Raw genomic sequence first — 21,151 nt, 5'->3', positions numbered from 1 at the left:
TATCCCTCAACCAACATAACAAAAACAGATTATCTGGTCATTACCACATTGCTGTTTGTGGGAGCTTGCTGTGCGCAAATTGGCTGCTGTATTTCCCACATTACAAGTGACTACACTTCAAAAAAGTACTTCATTGGCTGTAAAGCGCTTTGAGAAGTCCAGTGGTCTTTTGACAGATGAAATATCAGCATTTGACAGTTCTTTGAAGCTGTCAAACACTGACAATCTGTACTCCAAGTTAATTCCTTCCTCTCAGGCTGATTTACAGATCTCTCCAGAACAGAAAGCAGAATGCTACAACTTTTGACAGCTCGCGGCCATTCTGCTTTCTGTGCCGGTGAGATGAGGGACTCCCGAGACCTGAAGGAAGAAAGGCTGTAAAGGAAAGTAAAGGTAATTAAACTTCTTTAAACACTTTACACACACCAAACACACTTACCTCTGCACTCATGCACCCATCACTCACCTGAACACAGGACATCTCGAACCCTCCAAGCCCTTCAGCCCGACGGTCCACCTCGCTAACTTGGCGTGGTTTGGAGCCGTCAGGAATCCCACAGTTCAGCAATAAAAATAGGTATTAGGCTAAAAACTGCCTGTTAACTACCTGTTAACAGGCAGTTAATTGGCACTAATCCCCTTCCCGCCTCGGGGAGGCGGCTCCCAGCACAGGTCAGGTATCCGCCTCCTTTGAAACTGGCATGGAGGCGGCTTGGGGGCGGGATGAGTTCGTGTCCCCCTGATATCGAGATTTTAACCCCCCACACACCTCCAATCCTGCCTCCATGGCCCAATGAAAATCCTGCCCTGCAAAGGGATATCGATGGGTTCATTGAGTGGGCAAAAATTTGGCAGATGTGGGAAAATGTGAGGTTATCCACTTTGGTAGGAAGAATAAAAAAGCAAAATATTATTTAAATGGAGAGAGACTACAGAACGCTGCATTACAGAGGGGTCTGGGTGTCCTTGTACATGAAACAAAAAAAGTTAGCAAGCAGGTACAGCAAGTAATTAGGAAGGCAAATGGAATATTGGCCTTTATTGCAAGGGGTATGGAGTATAAAAGTAGGTAAGTCTTGCTACAACTGTACAGAGCATTGGTGAGACCACACCTGGAGTACTGCGTGTAGTTTTGGTCTCCTTATTTAAGGAAGGATATACTTGCATTGGAGGCAGTTCAGAGAAGGTTCACGAGGTTGATTCCTGAGTTGAAGGGGTTGTCTTATGAGGAAAGGTTGAGCAGGTTGGGCCTATACTCATTGGAGTTTAGAAGAATGAGAGGTGATCTTAATGAAACATACAAGATTCTGAGGGGGATTGACAGGGTAGATGCTGAGAGGATGTTTCCCCTCGTGGGGGAATCTAGAACGAGGGGGCACAGTTTTAAAATAAGGGGTCGCCCATTTAAAACAGAGATGAGAAGGAATTTCTCTGTCAGAGGGTCGTGAATCTTTGGAATTCTCTACCCCGGAGAGCTGTGGAGGCTGGGTCATTGAACATATTCAAGGCGGAGATAGACAGATGTTTGAAAAACAGGGGAATCAAGTGTTATGGGGAGCAGGCAGGAAAGTGGAGTTGAAGCCAAGATCAGATCAGCCATTAATACAATAGCAAAATACTGCAGATGCTGGAAATCTGAAAAAGCTGGAAATGTAACAGCATGAGTGCAGAGGTAAGTGTGTTTGGTGTGTGTAAAGTGTTTAAAGAAGTTTAATTACCTTTACAGCCTTTCTTCCTTCAGGTCTCGGGAGTCCCTCATCTCACCGGCACAGAAAGCAGAATGGCCGCGAGCTGTCAAAAGTTGCAGCATTCAGCTTTCTGTTCCGGAGAGATCTCTAAATCAACCTGAGAGGAAGGAATTAACTTGGAGTACAGATTGTCAGTGTTTGACAGCTTCATCAGAACCGGAAAAAGCTGGAAATGTAACAGATATTAAGCAGGTGCAGACAGCTGGTGGGGGGGGCGGGGGTTAGGAGGGGAGGAAGGAATTGAAAGAACATACTGTGAAAATGTTGCAAATGGGAATGGCAAAATCATACAGCATGAAAAATGGGGGCAGGGATTATTATCTGAAATTGTTGAACTCGATATTGAGTCCGGAAGGCTGTAAAGTGCCTAATCGAAAGATGAGGTGCTGTTCCTCGAGCTTACGGTGAGCTTCATTGGAACAGTGTAAGAGCCCGAGGACAGAGAGATCAGAGTGGGAGTGAAGCGGAGAATTAAAGTGACAGGCGACCGGAAGCTCAGGGTCACCCGTACGGACTGAACGGAGGTGTTCCGCAAAGCGGTCGCCCAATCTGATGCGTTTGGTGGTGGGATCACGTTGGAGGTGGCGGAAGTGGTGGAGGATGATTCGTTGAATGTGGAGGCTGGTGGAGTGAAAGGTGAGGACAAGGGGAACCCTTTCGTGGTTCAGGGAGGGAGGGGAAGGGGTGATAGCAGAAGTGCAGGAAATGGAACGGACATGGTCAATGGCCGTTGTCAACCACAGTAGATCCAAAGTGATCCCACCACCAAACACATCTTCCCCTCACCTCCCCTTTCAGCATTCCGAAGGGACTGCTCCCTCCACGACACCCTGGTCCACTCCTCAATCACCCCTTCCCGTGCAAGCGCAGGAGATGCAACACCTGCCCTTTTACCTCCTCCCTTCCCACTGTCCAGGGCCCCAAACACCCCTTCCAGGTGAAACAGCGATTTACTTGTACTTCTTGCAATTTAATATACTGTATTCGCTGCTCACGATGCGGTCTCCTCTACACTGGGGAGACCAAACGCAGATTGGGCGACCGCTTTGCGGAACACCTCCGTTCAGTCTGTAAGGGTGACCTTGAGCTTCCGGTCGCCTGTCACGTTAATTCTCCGCTTCACTCCCACTCTGATCTCACTGTCCTCGGGCTATTACACTGTTCCAATGAAGCTCAACGTAAGCGCGAGGAACAGCACCTCATCTTTCGATTAGGCACTTTACAGTCTTCTGGACTCAATATCGAGTTCAATTATTTCAGATAATAATCCCTGCCCCCATTTTTCATGCTGTACGATTTTGCCACTTCCATTTGCAACATTTTCACAGTATGTTCTTTCAATTCCTTCCTCCCCTCCTAACCACCACCTCCCCCCCGCCCCCCGGTCTCTGCACCTGCTTAATATCTGTTACATTTCCAGCTTTTTCCAGTTCTGATGAAGGGTCCCAGACCTGAAACGTTAACTCTGTTTCTCTCTCCACGGATGCTGCCTGGCCTGCTGAGTATTTCCAGCATTTTATGTTGTTATTTCAGATCAACCATGATCTTATTGAATGGCGGAGCAGGCTCGAGGGGCCGAATAGCCTACTCCTGCTCCTATTTCTTATGTTCTTATGTAAGCCTCACACACTGCTCAGTGCACCACACCCCCATCACTCACCAACCAACAATCTCTGCCTGTCACCACTCACACCTCAGTCATAGCTTCACTTCACCTTCACAACCTTACCACCGCTGCAACACTCACACTCACATCTCACACCTTGCACACACTGACAGCTATTCAACTATGGCAGGCACATCACCCAAACACATTGCTCCACACTCACTGACACACTTCCCTTTCTCTTACAGGCCGAGGTGGCTCACAACCGCCGGGAACAACGGCAGACGGGAGGCGGCCATGACGCTGTACAGACCTTGAGCCAACTGGAGGAGTTGGTGCTCAACATCATTGGAGGGGAAATCACTGAGGCTGTGGCTGGGGTAGAAGTTGAAACCATTGCTGACAACAATGGTATGGTCATTCCTAATCCTTCTTCTCACATCCCACTTCCCCCTCATCCCACAATTTCTTCTCACTTATAGTGATGCTGTATGCATGGATATCTTGCTTTTCCCCCCGCTCACAACAACCGGACTCTTGTGCCTTTCTGCTGTCAGATACCCAAGAAATGCCAGCAGGCCAGCCTGTCCCTCATGCTGTGGAGGAGAGGAGAAGAAGAAGACACACCATCACTGCATCTGACACTCGCAGACACCAGCTCAGAAGCTGACACTGTGCAGAATGTAGAGGGTAGTATAGAGGCGGGATCTGCACATGGTGAGACACTGGGCACGAGTGGGCTTCAGCAAGGCCAGGGGGAAAGGGTAGCTCAGGGGCCAGATCCCCGGAGGGCGATTTCACGCAGGAGTTCTGCGGCACACGACCCAGATGATGACCTCGATGGGGTAACCTTCAGAAGAAGGGTAATGGCCATGCACACCAGATTGCTAGGTGTAATGGCAAGCCTGCCAGAGAGCCTCTTGTCAATGTCAAGGAGCATGGAGGAGTCCGCCTCCAACATTGCTAGGGGCTTTGCGCAGAGCCCGGGGCCCATGATGGACAACTCCAGGAGGGAACTTGTGGAGTCAGCCATGATGCTGCGTGTGATGAGTGATGTCACGGCTTCCATTGCCGCACAGGCAGAAGTGACGCAATATCTCAGTGCTGCAGTGGAAGCGCAGACTGCTCTCGTGCAGGCTCAGCTTGTTGCCACCCAAATTCAGACTGCTGCCAACGTAGCTGGGATTACCACCGGCAACCGGGGCTTTTCAGGCTGTCGCAGCAAGCCAGCCATCTGTCCTCCACCAGATGGCTAGGAATGCTGAGGCACGATTTATTTCAGCAAAACGGGCATTAACGGCCACGCTAAACCCTCCAACTTCGAGGCCAACGTCTTTTTAAAAAAAAATCTTCTTAGCATAGCATGCCTGGAAATAGCAATGATAATTTTACATGCATTATCTTTGATACGCTTATCAATTAATCCATAAAAAGCGATGAATTAGGATGGTAATGAAAAGGTTTTTATTAACTAAAGAACAGAGCATGCCTCTCGTGGACGACTGGTTCCAAGAAGGAAGTGGGTTGCCGAGCAGCCACCTTTATACCAGGTCATGTAGGCGGAGCCATGGGTGGAGCCAGCTGAGGCATGCATTGGTACACAGTGAGTAGCAAGAGGTAACAATGTGCAATAACGATAACAGTAGTGAACAACAGTGAACAACAATGAAAACGATAACAGTGGTTTACCACAATCTTTCATGTGAAAGGCACCATAAGAATGTAAGTTTTTTCTATGTCCAGTGCAACCTTTATGATGGGCCTAATGGAGGGACTCCCATCATATACAAAATGCAAATTGGTGGATATCAATAGTACCAACATTTTGGAGACAGGAGTGAAGACATCTCCAACACAAATAATATAAATTAAATTCAATCTTTCTTGGAGTGTAAGGTTAGTTTCCCATCGCACTATTTGAAGAAAAGCAGGGGAGTTCTCCCAGTGTCCTGGCTAATATTTAGCCCTCAACAACAACACCACTAAAGAAACAGCTCATTTGGTCTGTTTGCAGGATTTTGGTGTGGGAAAATTGGCTGCCATGTTTCCTACATTACAACAATGACTACACTTCAAAGGTACTTCATTGGCTGTGAAGCACTTAGGGATGTCCTGAGGTGGTGAAATGTGCTCTATAAATGGGAGCCTTTCTTTCTTTAGGTTATGTGAGACCGGAGAAGACTAGTGAGCAGTGCAATCAGGCAAAGCCTGGGAAAATTCTGGTGAATAATCAGAATAATAAACTGGAATCAGCACAACTTTGGTGGGCCAGATCACGGGCTGCATTTGGGATATGATCTACTTCTTGGACACTTCTGGACTACAACACTCACCCAGCTCACTAATCTGTAATCGAATGTCACAAATTTTCTTTTCCATTTCAGTGGAGAGGATGGTGGCTTTGCTTGCGTCAATCACATATACAACACAGTGTATCTTCTCACCAACAGTTACTGATTTAACGTAGTCCTTTGTATCAGCTGTAATTGGGGAAGTTGCATTGAACTGCAAGAAAAAGAACCTGATGTTAAAAGAATGCATCTTTTTTATTCATTCTCGCGATGCGGGCATCATTGGCAAGGCCAGCATTTACTGCCCATCCTAGTTGCCTTTGAGATGGTGGTGGTGGGCCTACAGCATGCCGGAAATGATCTATAGATACATAGATACATAGAAGATAGGAGCAGGAGTAGGCCATTCGGCCCCTCGAGCCTGCTCTGCCATTCAATGAGATCAAGGCTGATCATCCAAATTCAGTACCCTGTCCCTGCCTTCTCCCCATATCCCTTGATCCCTTTAGTTTTAAGAAATATATCCAACTCCTTCTTGAATATATTTAATGAATTGGCCTCCACTGCCTTGTGTGGTAGAGAATTCCACAGGTTCACCACTCTCTGGGTGAAGAAATTCCTCCTCATCTCTGTCCTAAATGGCTTACCCCTTTATCCTTAGACTGTGACCCCTGCTTCTGGACTCCCCGGCCATCGGGAATATCCTTCCTGCATCCAGTCTGTCTATTCCTGTTAGAATTTTATAAGTTTCAAAGAGATCCCCTCTCATTCTTCTAAACTCTAGCGAGTATAAGTCCAATCGACCCAATCTCTCCTCATACGTCATTCCTGCCATCCCAGGTATCAGTCTGGTGCATCTTCGCTGCACTCCCTTCATGGCAAGAACATCCTTCCTCAGATAAGGCGACCAAAACTGCACACAATACTCAAGGTGTGGTCTCACCAAGGCCCTGTACAACTGCAGCAAGACATCCTTGTTCTTGTACTCGAACCCTCTCGCTATGAAGGCCAACATACCATTTGCCTTCTTAACCGCCTGCTGCACCTGCATGCTTACCTTCAGCGACTGGTGCACAAGGACACCCAGGTCTCGTTGCACTTTCCCTTTTCCCAATCTATTGCCGTTCAGATAATAATCTGCCTTCCTGTTTTTGCCACCAAAGTGGATAACCTCGCATTTATCCACCATTTATCATCCATCTGCCATGCTTCTGCCCAATCACCCAACCTGTCCAAATCATACTGGAGTTTCTCGGCATCCTCCTCACAGCACACACGCCCACCCAGCTTTGTGTCGTCTGCAAACTTGGAGATATTACATCTAGTTCCCTCGTCTAGATCATTTACATATATATTGTGAATAGCTGGGGTCCTAGGACCGATCCCTGCGGTACCCCACCAGTCGCTGCCTGCCACTCGGAAAAAGAGCCGTTTATTCCACCTCTTTGCTTCCTGTCTGCCAACCAGTTCCCTATCCAAGTCAATACCTTGCCCCCAATCCCAAGTGCCTTAACTATACACGCTAATCTCTTATGCGGGACCTTATCTGAAAGTCCAAATACACCACATCCACTGGTTCTCCCTTATCTATTCTACCAGTTACATCCTCAAAAAATTCCAGATTAGTCAAGCACGATTTACCTTTTGTGAATCCATGTTGACTTTGTCCGATCCTGTCACTGTTTTCCAAGTGCTCTGCTATTACATCTTTTATAATGGACTCTAGCATTTTCCCCCCACTACCGATGTCAGGCTTACCGGTCTATAATTCCCCGTTTTCTCTCTACCACCTTTTCTGAATAGTGGGGTAACATTAGCTACCCTCCAATCCATGGGAACTGTTCCAGAGTCTATCGAATATTGGAAGACGACCAGCAATGCATCTACTATTTCTAGCGCCACTTCCTTAAGTACCCTAGGATGTAGATTATCAGGCCCTGGGGATTTATCGGCCTTCAATCCCATCAATTTCCCTAACACCATTTCCCTACAAATACTGATTTATTTCAGTTCCTCCCTCTCATTAGACCCTATGTTGCCTGACATCTCTGGGAGGTTATTTGTGTCCTCCTTTGTGAAAACAGAACCAAAGTATGTATTTAATTGGCCCAGTTGAAAATTGCCCCCAGTGAGTCCACTAAAATAGAGGAGGAAGGAATTTCCTACAAATACATTCATTGTTTGTATGCTACTGTTCCACATCATCATTTCAAGGGCCTAGAGACTGACTGAAGTTTGGGTTCGCCAATAGGTCAGCATGAGCAACTTGATTAGGTCTACTGGAATCAACTAAAAGAACGGCTAAATCGTCAATAATAAGGCAGACACACATGAATGCTACAAGTATTGGAAAGATGATACCCGAACATGGCATACCTGAACGCTGAACTCCCTCCAAAGCCTTGATATCCTTCCTACAGGGTAGCACCCAGAATTGGGCACAATACTCCAGTTGAGACTTAACCAGTATTTAATTTAACTTTCTTGATTTAGCTAGAAGATTAACAAAGTTGGTCCAGTGGAGGGAGAAAGATATAGACTAGACGGATAGTTTTAAGAAGAATTAGTCAAAGCTAGCACCATGAGTAAGCTGCTGTCCACCAGGTCAGAAATAAGAAGGAAATTATTTATCCCATGAAGAGATAAGAAGGATGTGTGAAAGGAGGAGGATTATTTTAATGGGGAATCGCAGTGGAAAATAATTGCCCAAGTGGTTCAGAGTATGAGTTAATAAATAGCAGTGTCCAGTGGGGTGCCGCAGGGATCGGTGCTGGGTCCTTGCTGTTTGTGTTCTACATTAATGATTTGGATGTGAATGTAAAAGTCATGATCAGTAAGTTCGCAGACGACACGAAAATTGGTGGGGTGGTAAATAGCGAGTAGGGTAGCCTCAGTCTGCAGGACGATATAGATGGGTTGGTCAGATGGGCGGAACGGTGGCAAATGGAATTTAACCCTGAGAAGGGTGAGGTTGTGGCGGTACCACTGGTTGTCCCTTACATTGAAACACATAATTCCCTTTAACTTACCTTACTGTATGTTTAACTTACCTTTTGGGGCCGTTGCCCCTTTAACTTACCTGTTGGGGCCATTGCCCCTTTAAGACGCGCCCTAGCGCGCTGACGTCACGTCACGTACGACGTGACATGCGTGCGGAGGCTGCCGGCCCAACTCGGCCTTCCAGGACGGCTGCCGGCACAGCCCGGCCAGCGTCTTCGGCCTCAACGGCCAGCAGACGGGAGCGACGCGATCTTCCGCTCCCGCGGCAAGCACTGGCACAGCCCGGCCTCCCGACTTCGGCCTCAACGGCCAGCGACGCAATGGCGCGCATCACGTGACGCCCTAAGCGTGGGAAACGCGAACAACGTGATGATGCCACAACACAAACGCGATGATGTCATCACGCTCCCCACAGGACTGCGAACTCAGTCCTTGTGGAGTCCCCGCTGGGACAAGACCTACACCACGGTGCTCCTACAGTCAGCCATCTTACCTGCCATCTTACCTGATGTAATTAGCCTGTTCCTGTAAATAAACAACTTACTTATAGTTCGTCGAAGTCAAACTCTCTTATTTAGTGGCGATCTACACGAACCGCTACAAGGTGATGCATTTTGGAGGGACTAACAAGGCAAGAGAATACACAATGAATGGTAGGATCCTGGGAAAGACAGAGAATCAGAGGGACCTTGGTGTGCATGTACATAGATCCCTGAAGGCAGCAGAACAGGTGGATAAGGTGGTTAAAAAGGCATATGGGATACTTGCCTTCATTAGCCGAGGCATAGAATATAAGAGCAGGGAGGTTATGATGGAGCTATACAAAACGCTGGTTAGGCCACAGCTGGAATACTGTGTGCAGTTCTGGTCACCACACTATAGGAAGGATGTGATTGCTTTGGAGAGGGTGCAGAGGAGATTCACCAGGATGTTACCTGGGCTGGAGCGCTTCAGCTATGAAGAAAGACTGGACAGGCTGGGGTTGTTTTCCTTGGAGCAGAGAAGGCTGAGGGGGGACCTGATTGAGGTGTACAAAATTATGAGGGGCATAGATAGGGTAGATAGAAAGGAACTTTTTCCCTTAGTAGAGGGGTCAATAACAAGGGGGCATAGATTCAAGGTAAGGGGCAGGAGGTTTAGAGGGGATTTGAGGAAGAATTTTTTCACCCAGAGGGTGGTTGGAATCTGGAACTCACTGCCTGAAAGGGTGGTAGAGGCAGGAACCCTCACAACATTCAAGAAGCATTTGGACGAGCACTTGAAATGCCATAGCATACAAGGCTACGGACCAAATGCTGGAAAATGGGATTAGATTAGACAAGGCTTGATGGCCGGCGCAGACGCGATGGGCCGAAGGGCCTCTTTCTGTGCTGTATAACTCTATGACTCTATGAGCACGTCTGACTGCTTCATGAGCCAATCTGTCAGAGAAGCCATTAGATTTTAAACTAATCGGCAGCAATCGAGCAGGCTCCCTTGGGTGACCATCCTCCCTGCCCAGGTGATCCAATAGATCCAGATGTAGGACTAGTTAAATCGACCTCAATATCTCACCCTGCAATCACCCTCCCAGATCTGGAGCTCACTGGTCGAACTTATAAAAACTGAACCCGTGGTATTATGCAGGGCAGGTACGCGGGGGAAAATGCTTAATGCGAACCACATATCAGGACCGGAATTTATTTTTATTTGTTCGTGGGATGTGGGCGTCGCTGGTACGGCCAGCATTTATTGCCCATCCCTAATTGCCCTTGAGAAGGTGGTGGTGAGCCGCCTTCTTGAACCGCTGCAGTCCGTGTGGTGAAGGTACACCCACAGTGCCGTTAGGGAGGGAGTTCCAGCATTTTGACCCAGCAACGATGAAGGATCAGTGATATACTTCCAAGTCAGGATGGTGTGTGACTTGGAGGGGAACTTGGAGGTGGTGGTGTTCCCATGCGCCTGCTGCCCTTGTCCTTCTAGGAGGAAGAGGTCGCGGATTTGGGAGGTGCTGCCGAAGAAGCCTTGGCGAGTTGCTGCAGTGCATCTTGTAGATGGTATACACATCAGCCATGGTACGCCGGTGGTGGAGGGAGTGAATGTTTAAGGTGGTGGATGGGATGCCAATCAAGCAGGCTGCTTTGTTCTGGATGGGGTCGAGCTTCTTGAGTGTTGTTGGAGCTGCACTCATCCAGGCAAGTGGAGAGTATTCCACCACACTCCTGACTTGTGCCTTGTAGATGGTTAAAAGACTTTGGGGAGTCAGGAGGTGAGACACTCACCACAGAATACCCAGCCTCTGGCCTGCTCTTGTTGCCACAGTATTTATGTGGCTGGTCCAGTTAAGTTTCTGGTCAATGGTGACCCCCAGGATGTTGATGGTGGGGGATTCGGTGATGGTAATGCCGTTGAATATCAAGGGGCGGTGGTTAGACTTTCGCTTGTTGGAGATAGTCATTGCCGGGCACTTGTGTGGCGCGAATGTTACCTGCCACTTATCAGACCAAGCCTGAAGGTCGTCCAGGTCTTGTTGCATGTGGGCATGGACTGCTTCGTTATCTGAGGAGTCTGAGGCTGATTTACCCCAATGTTCCTGTAAAACCAGCTTCAACAAGTGTGCTCCACATTCAGGATGTTAACAAGCCCTTAACAACAGTAGGGGCAATACTGTACAGATACCAAGCCCAGCCTTCTCTCACACCTCTTGGGGCAACTAGTCATAGAGCAGCAACGCAGAATGCTGAGATCAGACTGTTTACTGGTTTATCCAGGACGGTGCATGGGAAAGAAAAGAGCAGAGGAAATATGATATTATTAAAAACAGATTACCTGATATTTGTTAGGAACATGTCCTTTGACGATGCTGATAATATCATCACTAGATATCCCCGATTCTGTGTCTTCTGCAAGTCCCATTGTATCACAAAGAATAAGAGGGGGAGATGTGCCATCCTTTTCTCCTCTGAAGGAGTACGTTGAGTACTGCAGTTAAGCAAAGATACCAGGTTATTTTAGGAGCACTGTCAAAATCAAATCATTTCCAATGGTAAAATCACTTAAAAACATACGGGGAAAATCTGCAAACGTGGAACATAGGAATTGCTTAGACAACAAATGACCACGGTTTATCTAGTTCACCTTGTCCTATCCTGGTAGTCACATGATACAATGATAATGGAGTTGTTGACTAATCATAGCAATCAATCTCTCTTAATGACACTACTGTGGCGACACGCCACCACTGGACATAATCCGCTCACGGCGGCACAGACAGTCTAAGCAGAAGCCCCCAGCCGGGGGCCCTTTCCTCCAGCAACTTGTTTCCCGCAGGGACAGGCTGCCGGGAGCACTTCCTGCCTGGGAAGTATTTAAGTGGATGCGCGGGCTTTTCTAGTTCCTGTTTGCCATGTGGTCAGAATAAAGAAGCTGTGTTTTCAATAGCTCTGTCTCGACTCCCACGTTTGCCGCGGTATCTCAACACTGGTGACCCCGACGCTCAGGACGAATCCTAAGCTAGCATGGCGGATACAAACGTAGTCACGGTTAAATTACCTGACTTTTGGGAGAACCTCGCCGAAGCCTGGTTCGTTCAAGCTGAGTCCAGATTCCGGCTGAAAGGCATTACAGTCGACGCCACGAAGTACGACTACCTCGTCGCCTCGCTCACCTACGCTACAGTCCCCAAGGTTTGGGCAGCGCTGCAGGATCCATCAACAGAGGGCAAGTACGAACATCTGAAGGCTGCGCTACTTAAAAAATTTCAAACGTCCTCTTACCAGCGCCACTGCCAACTCCTGGACCTCCCCGGCCTTGGTGACGCTTCACCATCAGACCTGCTTTCCCACATGCTGTCCCTCTCAGACGACAAAAATCCCGGCGCCCTTTTTCGCACGCTTTTCATTCGGCAGCTTCCCGCCAGCATCCGCCCACTCCTTGTGGAGTCTGACTCCACGGACCTGAATGAGATAGCCGAAAAGGCCGACCGGCTGCTCTCTGCACAGGCCGCTCGCGACGTCGCGCCCGACCTCACGGCAACGACCACGCGGTCTTCCCGGGCCGCTAGGCCCGACCGCCCTACCACTCCGGGTCACTGCTACTACCACACCCGTTTTGGCGCTAGGGCTCAACGCTGCACGCCACCATGTTCCTTCAAACCCCACCCCGCACCGGCCCCCGCGATGGCCGCGGGGCAGAAGGAGCCCCTACTGTACGTCACTGACGACAGAACCAACCGCCGATTTCTGTGCGACACAGGGGCCCAGCACAGCATCACCCCCGCCTCCGCCCTCGAGATCCAACGCGGCACACGGGGTATCACACTGGCTGCAGCCAACGGCTCTGAAATCCGCACATATGGCACCTGCATGGTCACGCTCGACCTCGCGGGCCGCCGCTACCGCTGGGAGTTCCTGACAGCCAAGGTCCTCTGCCCACTCATCGGCGCCGACTTCCTACGCGCCCACGGCCTCCTTGTCGACATTCCGAGGCACCGCCTCGTCGACATCAACACTATGGCCCCCATCCCCGGTGCCTTTACCCCGGCCCGTTCGGCCGGCCCGACGACCTACTGCCTCGCCAGAGCCACGGACGACTACTCGGCACTCCTAGCTGAGTTTCCCGCCCTCACTAACCCGACCATTTCGGCCAAAGCCGCCAAGCACGGTGTGGAACACTATATCCCTACCACCGGCCCCCCAGTTTCTGCCCACGCCCGCAGACTCAACCCGGCCAAGCTGGAAATCGCGCGGGCCGAGTTTACCAACATGGAACAACTCGGCATCATCCGCCGCTCCAGCAGCCCTTGGGCCTCTCCCCTCCACATCGCCCCCAAGCCCGGCGGAGGCTGGCGCCCTTGCGGGGACTACTGCCGCCTCAACGACGCCACCACCCCCGATCGGTACCCGGTGCCACACATCCAGGACTTCTCGGCCCGACTGGCCGGACGAACCGTCTTTTCCAAAGTCGACCTGGTGCGCGGTTACCACCAAGTCCCCGTACACCCCGCGGACATCCCCAAAACGGCCGTCATCACCCCATTCGGCCTGTTCGAGTTCCTGAGGATGCCCTTCGGCCTCAAGAATGCAGCACAGGCTTTCCAGCGCCTTATGGACTCAGTCCTCCGGGACCTGAACTTCCTATTCGTCTATCTAGACGACATTCTCGTGGCCAGCTCCTCCAAACAGGAACACCTCGAACACCTTCGCATCCTGTTCGGGCGCCTAGCCCAACACGGGCTCATCCTCAGCCCGGCGAAGTGCCAATTCGGCCTAACCGAGATCGATTTTCTCGGTCACCACATCACCCCTGCCGGGGCCGTCCCCCTGCCCAACAAGGTGCAGGCCGTCCAGCAATTCCCCCACCCCACAACCATCAAGGGCCTCCAGGAGTTCCTCGGGATGGTGAACTTCTACAACAGGTTCATCCCCAGAGCCGCAGCCCTTATGAAGCCCCTATACGACTCCCTCCGAGGAAAATCCGGCAAGATGGACGTAGCCTGGACCACTGACACGGCAGCCGCCTTCGACGCCACCAAAAACGCGCTCGCCGACGCCACTCTGCTCGCGCACCCGAGGGCCGATGCCCGGGTCGCGCTCACCACCGACGCCTCCGACCACGCGGTCGGGGCCGTGTTCGAGCAGTGGGTCAATGGCGCGTGGCAGCCACTTGCCTTCTACAGCCGCCAACTGCGCCCCCCGGAGGTCAAATACTCCACTTTCGACCGCGAGCTTCTCGCACTCCACCTGTCGGTCCGCCATTTCAGGTTCCTCCTGGAAGGCCGCCCCTTCACCGCGTATGTGGACCACAAGCCACTCACATACGCGATGGCCAAGCACACCGAACCCTGGTCCGCTAGGCAGCAACGCCAGCTCGCGGCCGTCTCCGAGTTTACTACGGACATTCAGCACGTCTCCGGTAGAGACAACGTGGTCGCCGACTGCCTTTCCCGTCCCGCCGTCTGTGCGAATCACCTCGCGGTCGACTACGCACAACTAGCAGCGGCCCAGCTCACGGACCCAGACCTCCTCTCGGCGGCTACCAGCCTGCCAGGGCTACGCCTAGCCAAAGTCGTGCACGGGCCCGAAGCCACGGCAGTCACGTGCGACGTCTCACTCGGCCAACCCAGGCCGGTCGTCCCTGAGACCTGGCGCCGCCGCGTCTTCGACGCGCTCCACGGGCTCTCTCACCCGGGTTCCCGCGCATCCGTCAAACTCCTCTCCAAGCGCTTCGTCTGGCGCGGCCTTAGCAGAGATGTTCGGACTTGGGCCACCTCCTGCCTCGCCTGCCAACGGGCTAAGGTACAGCTGCACACCAAAGCACCCCTGGGAGACTTCGAGGTACCCAGCCGCCGCTTCGACCACGTACACGTCGACATCGTCGGTCCCCTGCCGCCATCGCAAGGCCAAACTTATCTCCTCACCATGGTCGACCGCTACACACGCTGGCCTGAGGCAGTGCCGCTGACCTCCACCACCACAGCCGACATCGCCAGGGCGTTCGTTAACACCTGGGTTGCGAGGTTCGGCGTACCGGCCGACATAACCTCCGACAGAGGCGCCCAGTTCACCTCCGAACTCTGGACGGCCACAGCACGCAACCTCGGGGTGACGCTCCACCGCACCACGGTGTACCACCCGCAGGCCAACGGACTTTGTGAACGCTTCCACAGGTCACTCAAGGCCTCACTCCGCGCCGGCCTGCAGGACAGTACCTGGACTGACTGCCTACCGTGGGTGCTACTCGGCCTACGCACCGCGGTCAAGGAAGACCTCCAGTCCTCGGCAGCGGAGTTAATCTACGGACAACCGCTGCGCGTCCCAGGCGAATTCCTTCCGGAGCCTACCAAGCCTTGGTCGGCCGAACAGCAGCGGCTCGACTCTTTCTCTTCCGCTCAGCAGTTCGCCCCACTTCCGGTCAACCGACACGGCGAACTCGCACCTCACGTCCCGCCAAATTTACAGCAGGCGCGCTTCGTCTTCGTGCGACACGACGCGCACCGCGGGCCCCTGCGACCCCCGTACGACGGTCCGTACGAGGTACTACAAACCGGGGACAAGGTATTCAAGCTGCGACTCGGCGACAGGGTCGAGACAGTCTCCATCGACCGGCTCAAACCAGCACACACAGAACCAGGGGAACAGGTCCCCGTGGCCCAGCCTCCAGCCAGAGGCCGTCCCCCCGGCAAGCCAGCACAGCCGGCGGCGAACCGCCCGACCCAACCAACCAGACCGGCGACCACTCAGAGCCGCTGCGGCAGAACCATTAGACCACCGTCACGACTCGTCCACTCCTCCTAAGCGGATTCTGGGGGGAGCTCTGTGGCGACACGCCACCACTGGACATAATCCGCTCACGGCGGCACAGACAGTCTAAGCAGAAGCCCCCAGCCGGGGGCCCTTTCCTCCAGCAACTTGTTTCCCGCAGGGACAGGCTGCCGGGAGCACTTCCTGTCTGGGAAGTATTTAAGTGGATGCGCGGGCTTTTCTAGTTCCTGTTTGCCATGTGGTCAGAATAAAGAAGCTGTGTTTTCAATAGCTCTGTCTCGACTCCCACGTTTGCCGCGGTATCTCAACACTACAACAGATCTAAACATACAAACAGACGAAAATGACAGGAAGGAAAATACCAGCTGGTCCATCAAGCCTGCCCCACACTCATTACATTTCCTACATTACAACAGTGACTACACTTCAAAAGTACTTCATTGGCTGTAAATGCTTTGGGACATCCAGCGCTATATAAACGGAAGTCTTTCTTTTGTTTTCATGATGGCTGGTGCATCATGACCAGACACTTTCTACCACCCCACGTCCACCATCCTCCCCCCACCACCCCCAGGAGCCATGTAATCTCCTGGGAGAGGCAAAATAACAGAAAAAAATCTAATGCCATTAATGGAAACAATACTCCCTTGTAAATTCCTCTCCAACCCCCTCAGGCACTCGAAACTAATTAAGAAAGGGAAAATAGAATATGAGAGTAAGCTTTCAGGGAACATAAAAACTGACTGTAAAAGCTTTTATAGATATGTGAAGAGAAAAAGATAGGTGAAGTCAAGCATAGGTCCCTTGCAGTCAGAATCAGGGGAATTTATAATGGGGAACAAAGAAATGGCCGACCAACTAAATACATATTTTGGTCTGTCTTCACAAAGGAGGACACAAATAACCTCCCAGAGATGTCGGGGAACATAGGGTCTGATAAAAGGGTGGAACTGAAAGAAATCAGTATTTGTAGGGAAATGGTGTTGGGAAAATTTATGGGACTGAAGGCCGATAAATCCCCAGGGCCTGATAATCTACATCCCAGGGTACTTAAGGAAGTGGCCCTAGAAATAGTAGATGCATTGCTGGTCATCTTCCAGAACTCGATGGACTCTGGAACAGTACCCATGGATTGGAGGGTAGCTAATGTTACCCCACTATTCAAAAAAGGTGGTAGAGAAAAAGCGGGGAATTATAGACCGGTAAACCTGACATCGGTAGTGGGGAAAATGCTAGAGTCCATTATAAAAGATGTAATAACAGAGCACTTGGAAAGCAGTGACAGGATCGGACAAAGTCAACATGGATTTACAAAAGGTAAGTCATGCTTGACTAATCTACTGGAATTTTTTGAGGATGTAACTGGTAAAATAGATAAGGGAGAACCAGTGGATATGGTGTATTTGGACTTTCAGAAGGATTTCGATAAGGTCCCACATAAGAGATTAGCGTGCAAAATTAAGGCACATGGGATTGGGGGCAAGGTATTGACTTGGATAGAGAACTGGTTGGCGGACAGAAAGCAAAGAGTTGGAATAAACGGGTCGTTTTCCGAGTGGCAGGCAGTGACTAGTGGGGTACCGCAAGGATCGGTCCTAGGACCCTAGCTGTTCACAATATATATTAATGATCTGGATGAGGGAATTGGATGTAATATCTCCAAATTTGCAGACGACACAAAGCTGGGTGGGAGGGTATGCTGTGAGGAGGATGTTGAGAAACTCCAGTACGATTTGGACAGGTTGGGTGATTGGGCAGAAACATGGCAAATGCACTATAATGTGGATAAATGTGAGGTTATCCACTTTGGTGGCAAAAACAGGAAGGCAGATTATTATTTGAATGGCAATAGATTGGGAGAAGGGGAAGTGCAAAGAGACCTGGGTGTCCTTGTGCACCAGTCGCTGAAGGTAAGCATGCAGGTGCAGCAGGCGGTTAAGAAGGCAAATGGTATGTTGGCCTTCGTAGCAAGAGGGTTCGAGTACAGGAACAAGGATGTCTTGCTACAGTTGTACAGGGCCTTGGTGAGACCGCACCTTGAGTATTGTGTGCAGTTTTGGTCGCCTTATCTGAGGAAGGACGTACTTGCCATGGAAGGAGTGCAGCGAAGATTCACCAGGCTGATACCTGGGATGGCAGGAATGACGTATGAGGAGAGATTGTGTCAATTGGGCTTATACTCACTGGAGTTTAGAAGATTGAGAGGGGATCTCATTGAAACTTATAAAATTCTGTCAGGCCTGGACAGACTAGATGCAGGAAGGATGTTTCTGATGGCCGGGGAGTCCAGAACCAGGGGTCATAGTCTAAGGATAAGGGGTAAGCCATTTAGGACTGAAATGAGGAGGAATTTCTTCACCCAGAGAGTGGTGAACCTGTGGAATTCTCTGCCACAGAGGGCGGTGGAGGCCAGTTCATCAAATATATTCAAGAAAACGTTGGATATATTTCTTAAGGCTAAAGGGATCAAGGGATATGGGGAGAAGGCAGGGACAGGGTACTGAATTTGGATGATCAGCCATGATCTCATTGAATGGCGGAGCAGGCTCGAAGGGCCGAATGGCCTACTCCTGCTCCTATCTTCTATGTTTCTATGAAACCAGTCCAGGAGATCACATGGATCACTTATTATCTATAAAACCACTTACCTGCTGTACGATGTGATCTCTGCCCCAGTCAAGAACCGGTCCGGCTCCCTCTTGAAGGCGTGCGGAGAGTCAGCACCCACCGTAACAGCCGGCAACACATTCTAGAGGCTCACTACTCTCTGGGAAAAGAAGAACCGCCCAACATCCAGTCTATTCCTACTCTTTTGTTGTGTAAACGCAAGAGGTGAGGAAAACCCCAGTGGTGGAGAGCTTTGGGAACAATGGGTCCAAATTCACCTGTTCCTCTCAAGCATGCTATACTTACCACATGTCAAGTCTCAGATTACTCCTATACTGCATCGCAAAATATTATTTTCTTAAAGAAATCTATCTCATTTTCATTTGAACTGCTTCCACCATCTCCCTTGGGAGCTTGTTCCATAGATTGACCACTCGCTCACTGAAATATTGTTTCCACAGATTAGTTTTAAATTTATCCCCTTCAAGCGTTTATGCTGTGTTTCTGTGGCTGCAGACGTGACTCCAGGATGGCATGTTGCCTCCCTGGTGCCAGGGTCAAGGATGTCACTGAACGGCTGCAGGACATTCTGAAGGGGGGGTGGCAAACAGTCAGAGGTCGTGATTCACATTGGTACCAACGACATAGGTAGAAAGAGGGATGAGGTCCTGCAACAAGAATTTCGGGAGCTAGGTAGCAGATTAAAAAGCAGGACCTCAAAGGTTGTAATCTCTGGATTACTCCCAGTGCCACGTGCTAGTGAGTATAGGAATAGGAGGATAGAGCAGATGAATGCGTGGCTAAAGATTTGGTGCAGGAGGGAGGCCTTTCCTGGATCAATGGGTCTGCTTCTGGGGAAGGTGGGACCTGTACAAGTCAGACGGGTTGCACATGAACCGGAACAGGATCAACATCCTTGCGGGGAGGTTTGCTGGTGCTGTTGGGGGGGGTTTAAACTAACTTGGCAGGGGGATGGGATATGGAGTGGAGCTATAGTAGGGGGTGATGCACAGCCAAATATAGAAAAAAACCAAGTCAGCCTGGAAGGCAGAGCAAATATGTAATGGCACAAGGGAGTAGGGCAAGGCTGGATGGCATTTATTTTAATGCAAGGAGTCTTACGAGTAAGGCAGATGAATTGAAGGTGTTGATGAACACATGGGAGTATGATATTATTGCTATCACAGAGACATGGTTGAGGGAGGGGCAGGACTGGCAGCTCAATATTCCGGGATATAGAATCTTCAGGCGAGACAGAGGGGGGTGTAAAAGAGGGGGTGTCGCAATATTAATCAAGGAGACAATTACTGCTGTAAGGAGTGATGATATCTTAGCAGGTTCCTCTAATGAGGCCATATGGGTATAACTTAAAAACAAAAAGGGGGCAAGCACTTTGCTGGGAGTGTACTATAGGCCCCCAAACAGTCAGGGGGAGATAGAGGAACAGATATGTAGGCAAATCTCAGAGAAGTGTAGAAATAATAGGGTAATAATAGGAGGGGATTTCAACTTCCCCAATATTAACTGGGTTAGTCAGAGTGTGAAAGGCTTAGAGGGTGCGGAATTCTTAAAGTGCATCCAGGAAAGCTTTTTGAGCCAGCATGTAGAAAGTCCTCCAAGAGAGGGGGCGGTACTGGACCTAATTCTAGGGAATGTAGCCGGGCAAGTGGTAGAAGTGTCAGTAGGAGAGCATTTTGGTGACCGTGACCATAATTTGGTGAGATTTAATGTAGTCATGGAAAAGGACAAAGATGGACCAGAAATAAAGTTTCTAAATTGGGGGAAGGCCAATTTGAATATGATAAGGCAGGATCTGGCCAAAGTGGACTGGGATCAGCTACTTGTAGGAAAATCCACATCAGAGCAGTGGGAGTCATTCAGAAAGGAAATAGAGCACAGCGCCAACATGTTCCCGTAAAGGTCAAGGGTGGGGCCAACAAGTCGAAGTAACCCTGGATGTCAAGGGATTAAGAAAAAAAGGGAGGCTTTTGGCAGATACAAGGGACTAAAAACAGTGGAAGCCCTAGAGGAGTATAGAAAGTGCAGGGAGGTACTTAAAAAAGAAATTAGGAGAGCGAAGAGGGGGCATGAAAAAACACTGGCGGGCAAAAGAAAGGAAACTCCCAAGGTGTTTTATAAGTATATTAAGGGCAAGAGGATAACCAGGGAAGGAGTAGGGCCCATTAGGGACCAAAGTGGCAATTTGTGTGTAGAGCCGGAAGATGTAGGTGAGGTTTTAAATGAATATTTTGCATCTGTGTTCACTATGGAGAAGGACGATGTAGGCATAGAAATCAGGCAGGGGGATTGTGATATACTTGAACAAATTAGCATTGAGAGGGAGGAGGTACTTGTTGTTTTAGCAGGCTTAAAAGTGGATAAATCCCCAGGCCCAGACAATGGGCCGAAGGGTCTCTTTCTGTGCTGTATAACTCTATGGGGGTAAAATTCAGTTGTTTGCGCCTCCCGTTAGTGCCTTAAGAGGGCGCTAATGGGGCGCAAAGCAACTAGCGCCCGGGCACGGCAATATTTGCGCCGCTCGCAAAATGAACGAGACATTTTGCGGGGGTGCTAAACACTACCGCCACGATCTCCTGCGCCAGCAGATCGTGACATCAGTCGAGTGCGCAACGCCCCGGTAGCTCCCCGGACTGGATA

At 50.2% G+C, this 21,151-nt stretch overlaps 1 protein-coding gene across 4 annotated transcripts in view; it reads right to left on the bottom strand.

Annotated features, from left to right (window-relative positions):
• LOC147122377 (interferon-induced protein 44-like) overlaps positions 1–21,151 on the bottom strand; it is a 73,614-nt gene that overhangs the window by 15,423 nt on the left and 37,040 nt on the right. For all 4 annotated transcript variants that reach the window (XM_085983491.1, XM_085983490.1, XM_085983492.1 and 1 more), the window contains exons 5-6: positions 11,454–11,606; positions 5,688–5,859 (exon numbers count right to left, since the gene is read on the bottom strand). In XM_085983491.1, coding sequence (XP_085839617.1) covers positions 5,688–5,859; positions 11,454–11,606 — 325 coding nt within the window. The remainder of the gene's footprint in view (positions 1–5,687; positions 5,860–11,453; positions 11,607–21,151) is intronic.

Source organism: Somniosus microcephalus, chromosome 3, assembly GCF_052327205.1.
Source record: "Somniosus microcephalus isolate GS21.2 chromosome 3, FLI_Smic_1.0, whole genome shotgun sequence".
Classification (NCBI taxonomy): Eukaryota; Metazoa; Chordata; class Chondrichthyes; order Squaliformes; family Somniosidae; genus Somniosus; species Somniosus microcephalus.
The sequence above is the reverse complement of the archived record's forward strand: the minus strand, read 5'-3'. Positions and strand labels throughout refer to the sequence as shown.